General features: G+C 46.0%; 1 protein-coding gene across 3 annotated transcripts in view; it reads right to left on the reverse strand.

The window, feature by feature from the left end:
• LOC118214720 (immunoglobulin superfamily DCC subclass member 3-like) overlaps positions 1 to 14,649 on the reverse strand; it is a 57,793-nt gene that overhangs the window by 12,658 nt on the left and 30,486 nt on the right. For all 3 annotated transcript variants that reach the window (XM_035394892.1, XM_035394891.1, XM_035394890.1), the window contains exons 3-7: positions 11,244 to 11,388; positions 10,344 to 10,474; positions 9,370 to 9,507; positions 3,465 to 3,623; positions 126 to 291 (exon numbers count right to left, since the gene is read on the reverse strand). In XM_035394892.1, coding sequence (XP_035250783.1) covers positions 126 to 291; positions 3,465 to 3,623; positions 9,370 to 9,507; positions 10,344 to 10,474; positions 11,244 to 11,388 — 739 coding nt within the window. The remainder of the gene's footprint in view (positions 1 to 125; positions 292 to 3,464; positions 3,624 to 9,369; positions 9,508 to 10,343; positions 10,475 to 11,243; positions 11,389 to 14,649) is intronic.

Raw genomic sequence — 14,649 nt, forward strand, 5'->3', positions numbered from 1 at the left:
GGGACATTTCTAATCCAGCTCGGCAGTGCTGAGAAGCTAGTTCACCACACATTTGCTGTTGCTCTCTCTAAACAGGCTTGTGGTTGGCAGCTCACCCACTCTTCTCAGCTCAAACCATGGCTCACCTGTTGTTGTTCCTCAGCTTGACATGACCGCCCGGCTCCAGGATCTGCCCGTTCTTCAGCCAGGTGAGCTGCGGCACGGGCTCGCCCTGGGCCAGGCAGGTGAAGACTGCAGTGGTGCCCGCCGGACGGGCGATGGACTGGGGAGGCTGGACAAACTCTGCTGGGGCTGAGGAGGAGGACAGAGGGACAAAGGGAGGGAGGGAGAGAGAGTGAGAGAGAGAGAGAGAGAGAGGGTGTGTGTCAGGGTTAATTCTTTATGGCCACAGAGCCTGCTGCTATCTGGGTCACCTTCAGTACCCCAAGTGTTTCGATTCTGATGTAAGAATGTTTTCCTCCTTTCGCCTTGTTATTGTTTTGCCACGAGAGGTATGACACGAATGATATCTCTTTTTACATTTGCTTAAGTTCAATTAATATATTGAATGAAAATGATGGCATGAAAATGACTCCACGTCCCAAGATCCTGTCGTTCTTACAAACAGGGAGTGAGTGAGAACGGACACCCACATGGAGTTTAATCTGGCCTGATCACATATATTATGAAGGTATTGTGAGCAGGGCATTAGTATACAAGTAGCAAACAAAAACCCAGCTAAGACCCAGATTAACTTGACAGCAGCTGTGAAAAGCAGGCTTAGAGATGGGCAAAAGAGAGATGAACAGGGAATCAATTCAGGGATGCAAATTGCAATTATAAAATAGATAAACAAATAAAAACAGGGAGGGGGGTGCAACGGGGGGATACATTTCTGGCAGAGAAGAGTCCTTGCACTTTATCGAGCTCTGTCTCATCCCAGCAAGAGATTATCAGTTCTCCCAATTCCCCATGAATCATTTCTTTGTTCAAACCATGCCTGGTTACCAGCGATTGTTAAAGCTGTCTTGGAGAGACTGTAGGTAATCCAATATTCTAAGCGTTAAGTGCTAATTAGACAGCATTCAATTCAGAGGTAATTTATTAATACTGCTGTGTTGAATGTGCTGGGTATTGCTATTATTGTTGTCATAATTATACTCATATAATTATTTATTTGCTTTATTATTGCAGTTAACAATATGATAATTTAGGATACTTTCGTAAAAGGTTTGATGCAGATGAGCTGCCACAGGAATACTGCAGGTGCAAAGCAGACAGGTCCCAGTCCCATTAGAAAGATTTAACAAATGTTTCATTAACTTGCTATGAAGTCACTCTCCTATTCGCTCAACCCTCTGGTTTCATAACAGGGCTCTTGTGTTGCCAGCTATCTGGCTGGTTTGTGTGACAAACGTCATTCTCCTTCTCTTTTGTCAAGGCTAATTAATCTCTGCCTATCCTTACTGTGCCTCCGCAGGCCCGTATTTATTGCTTTGTATCTTTATTGCTCTCTATGCGAGTCCTCCGATCCACCTTGAGTCAGTCATATACATTATCAAATATTTACAAGGAACAGGTAAATATGTCCCCCCGGTGACAATGGGACAACAGACACCAGGGATAGCTCTCTGTCTTCTCTATCCAATGCTCCATATCTTTCCTTTTCCCTCCTTCCTCACACCAGAGATAACATCTCCTATGCTCTGTGACTCTCCTTCTCCTCCACTGCAGATAGCATGTAGCAGGGCGGGTCATGGACAATATTGATGTGAGACCAGTGGCCTAATCAGCCCCCCCGCTCTCTCAGTCTCTTCTTATCTCCCCTCTTTCTCTGTCTCTCCCTACCTCTCTGTCTCCTTGCTGCTCTCCTTTCCTCTCTTTCTCCCTCTGTATCCCCATTTCACTCTCTCCCTCTTGTTCACTTTCTCTCCCTCTCTCTCTTTTTTTGCTCCCTCTCTCTTGCTCTCTCTCTATCTGGTTCTCTCTCTCTCTGACGTAAATGAAGTGTGCAGGAGGGATCGCTGGGTCTGCAGCATCCACCGCAGAATCAATCCCCATCCTTTGCCACAGCGTGTGGCTAATCAACAAGCAGGCGCTGCGATTGTAACCTCCGCATGCTATCATTTTAATATCCATTTAGCCTATTGTCATAAGCTTTATATATATATATATATATATATATATATATATACATACATACATACATATATATATTTTTTTTTTTATAAACAGCGGCTTGGCTTAATACTCAATTTTGACTGGCCCAAGGGTGTGCATTCATTTTCAATAGACATTCGGCTTTCAAGTAGCGCAGGCAAAAACTTCATCTCGATTCAAAATGAATGCGCATCAGCGGTCTGAATCCATAAAACAAACCTGGATAATGATAATTTTTTGGCCATAAATTACTAGCAAGCCAACCGTTACAATAGCCCATCATGCTTGCAGCAGTGCTAAGGGATGTGTCCAGCCACTGCCAACTCAAGCATAATCGGCTTTTCCATAAATGACTGTAGAGAGTAACTGTAGGTCGCGTAGTTACTGTAGCCTATAGCTTGATTTAGGGTTGCGATCGTCCCGTAAAATATGGAATCATCCCGTATTTGGAAAGCAGAAGAAGCGTCATGTGAGCGGACTAGACTATGGAACACAATTGTTCGGTATCTTTGCGAACGATTGTGTTCAACAAGAAGGAACTTTTTTTTCCTGATATGAAAAAATGGTCCAAATAGAACTATCAATCAGAGTTTTGCTTGACAATGTTAAAACAATATTCCCAAAGGTCCACGGAAGAATATTTCAATCCAGCGAATTAAGTTGATAAAAATCTATATAGATAGATATATAGATATGTATAGATAGATAAAACTAACTAATATATAATTATCATTGTTGGTAACCATTGTTATACACACACACACACACCCCAGCAATGCCCCCTGGCACACAGTGAGGACCATATAGAAATGGTTTGGTCAAAAACGGGGTGGAAGAACTGCACAGAGCCCACACCTCAACCCCATCGAGCACCTTTGGGATGAACTGGAAAGCCAACTGCGAGCCAGGCCCAATCGCCCAATCAGTGCCCAAGCTCACTAACGCTCTTCTGGCTGAATAGAAGGAAATCCCAGCAGCAATGCTCCAACATCTAGAATAAAGCCTTCCCAGAAGAATGGAGGTTGTTGTAGCAGCAAAGGGTGGACCAGCCCCATATTAATGCCCATAATTTTGGATGAGATGCTAGATGTCAGGTGTCCACATTATTTTGGCAATGTAGTGTATATGGCTATATCTTTGACCAAACCAACTCTCCCCCCTCCCACCCCACCCTATTGATGGAAGGGAATAAATCTCACTCCAGCCAGCTGACCAAATTTGGAAACCCTCCCTAATAGGAGCTTCCCGCACTAGGACTCTCTCTCTCTCTCTCTCTCCTTTCCTCCTCTGCTCCCACAGACATGTGATTGCCCAGCCCCCCTCACCTTGGACCACCAGTCGCCCCTGCGCAGTTCTGCGCACTCGGGTCCCCGGCTTGTTGGCTGCGCAGACGTAGACCCCTGAGTGCTGCACCCTGACGTCGGAAATCATCAAGTTCCCCGTGCCCAGCACCTGGATCCCCTCCACACCAATCGGACGCCCATCTAACAGGAGGAAGACAGACAGAGAGAGAAAGCGAAATACATTATTAAACAAAAACAAAAACATCCTCTGTACAATCACATTGAATAAATAAATAAACAAACACAGACGACAATAATGTTTGACCTTACATTAAAAACTCACAAAAAAGGAAAAAGAGAGAGAGAGAGCTAGAGAGAAATCAAGACAGAGACAGTGAGAGGGCGAGAGAGAAAGACAGAGAGAGAGGGAAAGAGAGAGACAAAGACTCAGAGACAGATATTTTGCATGTGTAATCCAACAGCTCGAGCAGCAGGTGCATTCTAGTCTCGAGACATCAGATCCTGGCAGAGAACAAATCACATGCATGCGTCTCAAAAATAATCATATTCATGTATCGCATAATGGTAACTGATCACTCAGGTATTCCAGTGGAAATGGATATGCATGACATAATAATTCCTACAACAGTCAGTTAATACATAAACAAGTACACTTTTTTTTGCCTGCACACATGCACAAATCCACACACACACTCCAACAGAACAGGATGTACACAAACAGTGGTTTATGTTTATACAACCACACATCACAAAGTGGCTTATTAGGACAGTTACTTTGAACAGAATTAAACGTACACTTGGGGCAGGCAGTGGCTGTGTGTGAGGGAGGAGCAGGCAGTGGCTGTGTGTGAGGGAGGAGGAGCAGGCAGCGGCTGTGTGTGAGGGGAGGAGCAGGCAGTAGCTGTGTGTGAGGGAGGTGCAGGCAGTGGCTGTGTGTGAGGGAGGGGCAGGCAGTAGCTGTGTGTGAGGGAGGAGCAGGCAGTGGCTGTGTGTGAGGGAGGAGGAGCAGGCAGCGGCTGTGTGTGAGGGAGGAGCAGGCAGTAGCTGTGTGTGAGGGAGGTGCAGGCAGTGGCTGTGTGTGAGGGAGGGGCAGGCAGTAGCTGTGTGTGAGGGAGGAGCAGGCAGTGGCTGTGTGTGAGGGGAGGAGCAGGCAGTGGCTGTGTGTGAGGGAGGAGCAGGCAGTGGCTGTGTGTGAGGGAGGAGGAGCAGGCAGTGGCTGTGTGTGAGGGAGGAGCAGGCAGTGGCTGTGTGTGAGGGAGGGGCAGGCAGTGGCTGTGTGTGAGGGAGGGGCAGGCAGTGGCTGTGTGTGAGGGAGGAGGGGCAGGCAGTGGCTGTGTGTGAGGGAGGAGGAGCAGGCAGTGGCTGTGTGTGAGGGAGGAGGAGCAGGCAGTGGCTGTGTGTGAGGGAGGGGCAGGCAGTAGCTGTGTGTGAGGGAGGGGCAGGCAGTGGCTGTGTGTGAGGGAGGAGGAGCAGGCAGTAGCTGTGTGTGAGGGAGGGGCAGGCAGTGGCTGTGTGTGAGGCAGGAGCAGGCAGTAGCTGTGTGTGAGGGAGGTGCAGGCAGTGGCTGTGTGTGAGGGCGGAGGAGCAGGCAGTGGCTGTGTGTGAGGGAGGGGCAGGCAGTGGCTGTGTGTGAGGGAAGGACAAGGCCGCGTGAGGCCAACCTCTGCTGACATGCAGCCAGTGACACACATTCCTGTTGCCATGGTTTCAACGGGAGTGACAGCGTTGAAAGGGGCTGAGGTGTGAGATTGAGTGTGTGTGCTCCTGAGTGAGCCTTTCCTTCACACACAAAAAGCAGGTACAGAGAGCACTGCAGCCATACAGTATTTCCAGTGACTAGACTCTCCTTCATTTCTCCTGTCTCCTGTCTATATCAGTCTCACAATAACCTGAGCGGCTACTCGTACAGCAGCCATGCAGAATACTCCAGAGCCCTTCAGTTGTGATTCGCCGGCCCCCTGCACCTGAATTATTCAGTCACATTCTCTTTCGGCCCTGTGAATGATTACGGGTGGCCAATTTAGATTTTTTAAGAGATCTTGACAAGACCCTCTTCCTGGCGTTCCGTCATTTACCCAACATCTGCCGTCACCGTCAGCCGGGCTCGGACGTGTTAAAGAGCAGCGCAGGGGGCACGAGATGGGACGCCTCTTTGGCAGGTTACCATGGCTATGCTATCTCTCTGCTCAGGCAGGGAGAGCAGCCATATGGCCCGCCATGCTTTAGAAAACGCTCTCTGGTCACTCCAGCACATAGGCAGTGGAGCATTAAATGAATACGTAATGGGACAGAAAATGAAAATATTTGCATATGCTGGACTGCACTGAATCCATAGCATGTTCTACTTAAGATTCTGGAAACAGTACAGGTATCCATGCTCACATTTTCCTCAATTCCAAAACATTGAGTATGGTAGATCGCAAGAACAACAGTCTTTTGGTTCCTAAAAGCTTCGCATGAGCATTGATTAGTGAAAAATGTAAGAATTCATATTTATAAAGTATTTTTAAAAACGAATGTAAACAGTTTGCTTTATAACCACACAAAGTGTCTGCTTCTCTTTCAGCTGTATTAAGATTTTGTATTGTTGCTGCAAGCCCTGAAAGCAGCGTACTGCTTTCTTTTTATCACACAAATAGGTTTTTTTTTTTTTTTTTTTTTAATCAAGAACTTGTGCAGTAAGTTCATCTGGTTTAAATAACAGCAGGCTGTCAAATTCCTTGCTCCATTTGTGAAGCTGCTGTGAACAATGACGGACATTAGAGTAATATGAGCATTCCGACAGGAATAGAATCCAGGATGACCAGCGTTTACGAACACTGTCAAAACAGCATAGATTTGCTGCAGTTTCCTTGCTTATTTTTCCTTTCTTTTCAATAATGAGTAAAGCCAATCTGCAGACCCTCTTAGCAGACAGTGGTGGAGCTTGGTTATAGCAGGACGTGAAATCCACTACATAATGACAATGACATCACTGAACAGCACTAAAAGGGGTAGGTTTACCAATATGATGTCATTTCTAGAATCTAGCCGATATGTGAGAGGTTGTTCAGCTCGGCAAGGTAAAATATTTATGGCAAGTTCCCACAGATCCACCAACAGACTTTCAACTGCAACTGGATGGTGTAAAATGTTGAGAAACCAATTAAATAACTAAGTACCAGCTGGATAAAAAGCGTGCATTAGCGTAGCCACTGAAGGCCTTGGATGACCGCAACTGCAATTGCTGCATGCTTGGTTGAAAAAGACAGAGGATTCACACAGTCCGTACGGTCAGTCCCCCCCCAAACATAGGAACATTGCATCTGCATAGAACCCCATAACTCTGGCACTAACTGGATTATGGACAGAGAGAGAAAGAAAAGGGGGAGAACATAAGATAAAAAAGGGAATAAAAAAGGGCCACAACAAACGGTGGCATTAAAGACTGCCTAATGCAAATCAATTTGATTCAATATGCCGCTTACCCGTCACCCAACACCCCCACAGTCACCTCCCTCCCTCCAAATCCAATGCGATGAGATCCCATCATGTTAGCATTTAATTCCAGCGAAAATGCAAGGCAGTATCCAGAATCTGATTAAAGGAGGCTGATCTGATTGGGGGCATGGGGAGGCAGGGGCTTGAATTAGATTGGCTGACAGCTTTCAAAAACATTAAACTGGAAAACTGGCAGGGCAGGGGCAGAGGTCAGTTCGCAGCTATTGTTTCCAGCAGGGGTGAATTCTGCACACTACGCCCGACCCTCGTTTATTTTCTGGTTTGCTCATAGCACGTTTATCTTCATACAGGAAAAAAGTGCATGACCAAAAAAATAAAAATAAAAAAAGATTTCAAATGCAAACAGTACACATCTGTATGTGCTATAATTCAGAACAAGCACATGTTCAAACATGTACAAATGTAAACCACAGTCATGCCTACACAATCACACAACTACATATACCCACACACACAAACACACACACACACATACACACGCACGCACACACAAACACGTGCAGCGTGACAAACATTCATGCTCTGCATAGCGGCACTTCATCACTACTGTCAGGCCTGCTCGGACACTGTAACCATAAACTATTACTCCTTCTATTCATTTGCTCCAAGGTCAGCAATATACATTTTCAACAAAACCTATGGGGTATGCATGCAGTATAGAGAAAACGACGTTGCAACCGTATGCATTCCTGATGTGGGAAATAAGATAATTTCCTTTCTTCTGGTTAGCATTTTTATAAATCTTTGTAGATCATGGGTTGGGGAGGAGATTACATTCAATGCATGGTATTGCAGTAATAAACCATAATCATCAACCCATTTCTCTTAACAAAACAACATGGTGCCCAAAGGCTTAGCACTGCTGGAAGTGTTCATTTACGAAGCAATTGCAAATATACCATGCTGGATATTAATATGAGTTAGGGAAGAAATTAACAAAAAAAAAAGAATTCTGTGGGAGATATATAGAACATTTTTCCCATTAAATAAAATATTCATCCATTTCATATCTGCCCCATATTCTTTTTGAAATTATGCATTATTTCATATGTTCTGATTAAAATGAGAAACACTGTTCATGAAGGAGAAAAGCATTACTGAAATGAGCCTATATATATACTGTGCTACATGCCATATGAGCGAACATCTTCTGCACTGCCGTTAGGTTATTCGTTCATTCCACGCACAGTTCCAAGCACATTCGCTTGAAAAGCACACATCATCTATGAAAACTACATAAAAATAAAAAGAGCTGTTGTTTACATTTTGAATTGAAATTTATTCACTTTTATGTCGTACACACACACACACAGACATGGGCAATAATGAGCCACAAAATGATTTCATACATATTTGATCTTTGACAAATGAATCATTTCTGTTTCATGAGCTTCAAAATTCAGCAAAGGAAATGAGGGTTTCCTAAATTCAATTTTTGAGAATAAATGTAATGATTTAACTGAGGACATTAGGTGCTACCTCCAGGAGGAAAGCAACATTCCTTTACAGGGACTTTTATGGTGAATAAATCCTCTGATGGTTGAGTATCGGTGTTGCGTCAGTATTATTTCTAAGACAGCAGATGTGTATTTTATTGTCCTTGTCAAGCTGCCCGTCATGCTAAACACATTACAAAGATTCACAGAAAGTGTTCAGACCCGATCTTTGTCACTATGTGTTAGACAGGCGTGCTGTCGGAGCGGGTGAACTCTTTCAGCCCTTCACAGGGGATGACATGCACTTAGCTCCCGGCTAGTGTGAGCTTCAATGTGTGAGTGTTACACTGTGAGTGTCACTTCTTTGTACGGGCTCTTGCTTGACACATTTACTCCACTGGCTTGCTGGGGGCACATGAGTTCAGAGATGTGTTCAACCCTGGGGCCACATAGTCCCCTGGGGCTTTCTGCTCTATACACTGATTTAAAAAAATAAATAAAAAAAGCACTTCCAGGGCTGCAAGATGGCTCATTCGGTTAAGGCACCATGCCATGGTGCACCGATAAGGCCTCGGACGGGATACGAACCATGCCAGTGCCAAATGTGGCCGGTAGCTGCATAGGGCAACGCTCAACACTCAACTAGTGACTGTGCCACCCAGGGAATAGAAGTGTTCAGTTGGAAAGGGTTCAGCGTTCATCACTATTTAGTGACCCCTGCTGGTCAATCGGGTGCCTGTAAACGGCAGTCAAACCCACATGTGAAAGGTCTTCCTCTGACCGCTATAAGTAATCTTAGTTGTAGTCTGCAATGTGAAAAGAAGCAGCTGGTAACACCACATGCTTCAGAGGAGAACCATGAATATCTACACTCTCCCGAATCGAATGGGAGTTTTGGATATACTCAGTCCCAAGGGTGCCAAATTTATAAATAAATAAATAAATAAATAAATAAATAAATAAGCACTCTCCAGAGAAGGTTGCCTTACCCAGTCTGCTCCAGGACACGATTGGGCGCGGGTATCCTGTGGCAACGCATTCCAAAATGGCGGTCTGATGAACGGTGAGAGTGAGGTTTTCAGGGCCCACAAGGATCATGGGTTCCTTGTAAACAGAAGACTGAGAGCCTGCGAGTGAGTGAGCGAATGAGACAGACAGAACAGCAAGTGAGTGAATGAGTTCAGTGAGTGTGTGAGTGAGTCAGTGAATGAGTGAGTGTGTGAGTGAGTGAGTGAGTGAGTGAGTGAGTGAGTGTGTGTGTGCGTGAGACAAAAAGAGACATGAGGTTGATAGAGCATTAATGCACGTTACAGTGAAAACGCAAAACACATAAAAGCAAAATTTTTAAGTGCGCAACAGCTCTAAGAGCAGGAGAATTTAGATTGAGCACATTAAGTATGGGAAAATAATTCAAAATGGTACAGTTATTAATGCATTATGGTAAAGTGCTTTGAGTGTAGGAAAAGCATTTCAATAAAACATATAATTATTATTATTTTTTTAATCTATAATGAATAACCTAACATACATTCTAGATGTTCAGTGATGGCTGCTAAATAGGAGGCCATGGTTTCCAATTTTAGAAATGACACATTATACTGTAATTAAGTTAAAAAAAAATCACAGTGTACTGGTATTGTTGAGGTTATACTGTTACTAATGTAAATTATGTATACTCCCATCTCATTTTTTAATACAGGCCCATCATTGAAATGTGCAGGTTGCAATTATAATCTATTAAGCCTGCAGACATCACTGTATTCAAAGGGCTCACTGAGAGCTTTCACCACATTCCACAACAAAAACCTTAAATTTCGCTTTTCTTTACACACACCCATATGACTAAACCACGACACTGTGTTTGTAAGCACAAATATGCCATTTGTTTTGCTGCTCCGGGGGACTTAGCGGGCGACGGGTGCGAGGCGGCAGTGCGATTGGCGGGATTGGCGGCGGTGCGGACCTGAGACGGCGAGGCTGGCCCCGGCGCTGCGCTTGACCCCGGCGCTGTTGTGCGCCACGCAGCGGAACACGCCGCCGTCCTCCGAGCGCAGGCCCGTGATCTGCAGGACGCCCGTGGGCAGGAGGGTGTACCTGGGCAGAGAGACGGACGCCCCCGTCAGCCCCCGTCCCAGAGTCGCCGCAGGACCCGGCGCGGCAGGCGCACGCTTGTACCGTATGATACAGTGTAACCGCGGCGCACATGAGGAAATAGCCAGAGCGGTGGGGAGGTCAGAGTTAAACAGCTGTTCATTCTCTTTGAAGAGAGCGAGAACTCGGCTGGATTACTGATTATCTCCATGCAAGAGACGCGGTGAAGATTGAACATGGCATCTATGACCGCGTGAGGGTTTGTTTCCATTAAAAATAATTCCCTACACGTGGCAGAGTGAAAGTTGAACTATATTACAGACGTGCGCTGTACATATGCAATGGTGAGGGTTTGGCCAGATTACAGGTGATCTGTGTAAATATGATGGAGTGAAGACTGAATTTAAGTACAGTCAATCCCTGTGACAGAGTGGAGAAGTATAATCATTCCCTGTACATATGACATAGTCAGATTTGGGCTGGATTAAAGGTAATCCCTTTATACATGACATAGTGAGAACTGGGCTGGATTACAGGTAATCCTTGTAGATATAACATAGTGAGGGTTGGGCTGGATTACAGATAATCCCTGTACATACAACATAGTGAGAGTTGGTCTGGATTACAGGTAATCCCTGTACATATGACATAGTGAGGGTTGGGCCGGATTACAGCTCATCCCTGTACATATGACATAGTGAGGGTTGGGCTGGAGTACAGGTAATCCCTGCGCATGTGGCACAGTGAGATTCGGGCTGAAGCGCTGCAGTACCTCTCGTCCTCTGTGTCCACCTCCTGCCCATCCTTCTCCCAGCTGATGATAGGCTCTGGCAGGCCGTGGATCTGGCACTGGAAGCGGCACACCCCCGACTCCTCCGCTCGCACCGACTGCGGCTGCACGTGGAACTCCGCCATCGCTAAGAGCAGGAGAGATGGAGAGGGCGGGTCACACATCATCACAGCGCTAATTACCGCTATCTGAACAACAAAGGAAGGCTTCTGAGTGAGTGTGCAAAAATGTATGTGCTGCCCCCCATACATGTCCTTCATGGTTTATTAATATTATTATTTTCTTCTTCTTCTCCTTATAATAATAACTAAGAATAAAAATAATAATAATAATAATAATAATAATAATAATTATTATTATTATTATTATTATTCTTAGTTAAAAATAAGACTAAGAAGAATCACATGATGCTGGAGGAAAGTATGGGGTTCTGGGGGCTTAAAACAAACTCAACAACAAAAAGTAGTGGAATGCCTGTCTTTTTACAGCTCTCCCAACATCTTCAAGACAAGTGCACTTCTTTAAATGTCAGACGTAATTAACTCGGACTTATCCGAACACTCTCTGCATAACAAGAGGGATAAACCCCCTACTTGGTTTTCACCTCTATTCTTTCCCAACTGACACATTAATTTAAGCTGAACTGGCATAACAATTACACACCCTCTGACTCTCTCTCCCCTGCACACACACACGCACACAAACGAACACATGCACGTGTACACACACACACACACACACGTGCACACACATGCACACATACGCACACGCACACACACACACTTGTACATGTACACACATGCACACACATGTACACATACACACACACGCATGCATGGATGCACTTTTAAAGCTTCTGGATAAATTCTGAGCTTCTGAAATAACTTGTGCCTGTAGAATGAATCTCACAGCAAGGAGAGGGAAAATGCTCCTTGCAGTCAGATCCTAAAGTGAGGGGGAAGTAAATCGTTGCCCACAGATTTCTGCTGTAAAGCTGTGACGCAAGAGCAAATAAAAAGCTGCAACATCAGGCAGGGCTGTGTATCGATATCGTTCGACCGCGGCCCAAGTTGTTCAGTTTTAATGAGAAAAGTATGGCCCCTCGTCATGACCAGGCTCAAAAGGCAGCCTGTAAATGCACAGAGGACTGGTCTTCTGATTAAAATTTAAACAGACTTGATTTAAAATTCTTTCTACTGGACAAAACTGCACCATGGGGTTGCAGGTTTTCATAGTAAAAGACCTACTGTAACTGTACAACCGCGGAGCTCTCAAATATAGCACAGTTACAGAAGCAGGCAATGGCGTTATGCTACAGGTGCATGGTACTGTATCTAAGCAGGAAAGCTCCATTTAATTGGTCCCCTGTGGAACGGGCCCCTATGCAGAGACATTTCTTCTGGATGCTCCAGATCCATCTCCTCATCTTCGTGTGGTACATCGTTAGCAGTGCTAATTATTGTGGGGTGTCAGCCTTGTCGCTATTGTCTGTATCGCACAATTAGCCGTGGCTTCACTCGCGACGGGCCATTTCAGCCAGGGAGATGAGCCGACCGTCTTGTATCCAGGGCAACTGAGAAGGCACAGGAGGCAAGGTACAGGAACAGCTACTGATGCAATTACGCGTACCTCTCTCTCTCCTTACTGTACGCCTGAACCCGGCCATAAACCACTGCCTCTGCCTAACCGCCCTGCCCTTTGGTAAACACAAGAGCAAACACATTAAGCACGTATACGCATATGCATTATGTGGCTGCCTAATCCACCAGGGTTTCTCTGCACATGGTGCCACTCGACCAAATGCCCCCAAGGGAGTAAGCAAGCTGGGGGGGGGGAGGCACACCACCTAAATGCTGTTCATCTTACATCTGTCCCAGGCAAACCTGCGGCCATCCATCTCGAACATGGTGCTCCGTCTGAGCACCTTCATTACTCAGCCCCCCCCCTCGCCCCCCCCACATCCACAGACACACCAGCCAAGATGGGGCCCCAGCTATTAGTGCTCATGCATTAAACATGGCCGGCACAGATTGGCCCACACCCAGCACCCCACACCTCTATGACCCTCCCCCTCCACCCCTTCGCACACAAATGCACGCATGCTCATATGGAGATGCTTAAGTTACCAAGCTCACAGAGACACAGTAAAACACACACACATACACACACACTCACAGAAATGCACACGCAGACAGGTCCGGTGTGTAAACGTATGCTCACACATGCAGCAGATTGCTCACAATCGTGGAAGACGCTCGTAGTAAATGCCCAAAAGCCCCATTTTATGTTGTTTTTAATCACTCCTCACAGATTGTCACTCAGCCAAATGCTCAGAAACACTTGCGTGTTATTACAAATTGGCCGTTTCCAGCATGGCTCTGCACTGTAACACATAAGCAGATCTAATGAGAGGAGCAAAGGGGCAGAGAGACAGGGGGGCAGCATGCAGCTCCACACAAATGCAGTCCCATTCACATGCAGCCAGTTTCAGGACAACAGTGACATCAGAGATGGTAAAGCAGGGGGCCCAATCCTCTGTTGTTTACAGGAAACCGCAGAGCGGGAAGGCACGGTGCATTCACACCTGTCACAAGTGCTTCCACTGCAAGATCATTAACACCTTCAATATTCTACTGCTGCAAGTGAGCAAAACTTCATTTAATCTCACTCCTTTTCATTAAGTACCATCAGTCACCCTCACGGTGCGAACGGGGCCAGCCTTAATCCCCAGAGAACAATATATACTGGAGGGGGGGGGGGACGGGGGGACGGCATATTTACTGCATATCAAATGCAATCTGGTGGAATACGTTAACAAGTAATTGATGTGTGAAGAACAGAGCAGGCCTAAAGTGATATAAAACCTAGTAAGCATGTAGAAAGCGGTGGTGACAAGTGTACGGACAGCGAAATAACAGTTTTCACACGTGTGAACAGGTACATGGAGGCGTGCACTCGCACCTGTGATATATGCGTCCTCTATAGGGGACGAGGGCCATTAGACGTCCTTCCGCGGCTCTGATTCATTGAGATGACACCGGTTAATGTCACCGCCGGAGCTGGAGTTAATGACGCCGGAGCCGCAGTGTACCGCACACCCGACGCGCACAGAAGCCCACCGCGTTACGAGGCTCCAGTGGGCTGGCCATGCATTCCTCTTTATTATAATTCATCTCTCCCCCTCCACCACCCACACCCACCCCAAGCACTCATGGCCCCCATACAGAGCTGTGACATCATCCTCCACGCATTGCTCTCCATCAGGAGATAGCTCCTCCGCTCACCGTAAGCATGCATAATGGAAACGGTAGCCATAAATTATGCATATATGACGCTATTTCAGCGCGGAGAGTCAACGAGTCCCACAACATGGCTTTAAATAGGTGCG

Source organism: Anguilla anguilla, chromosome 16 (assembly GCF_013347855.1).
Source record: "Anguilla anguilla isolate fAngAng1 chromosome 16, fAngAng1.pri, whole genome shotgun sequence".
Taxonomy (NCBI): domain Eukaryota; kingdom Metazoa; phylum Chordata; class Actinopteri; order Anguilliformes; family Anguillidae; genus Anguilla; species Anguilla anguilla.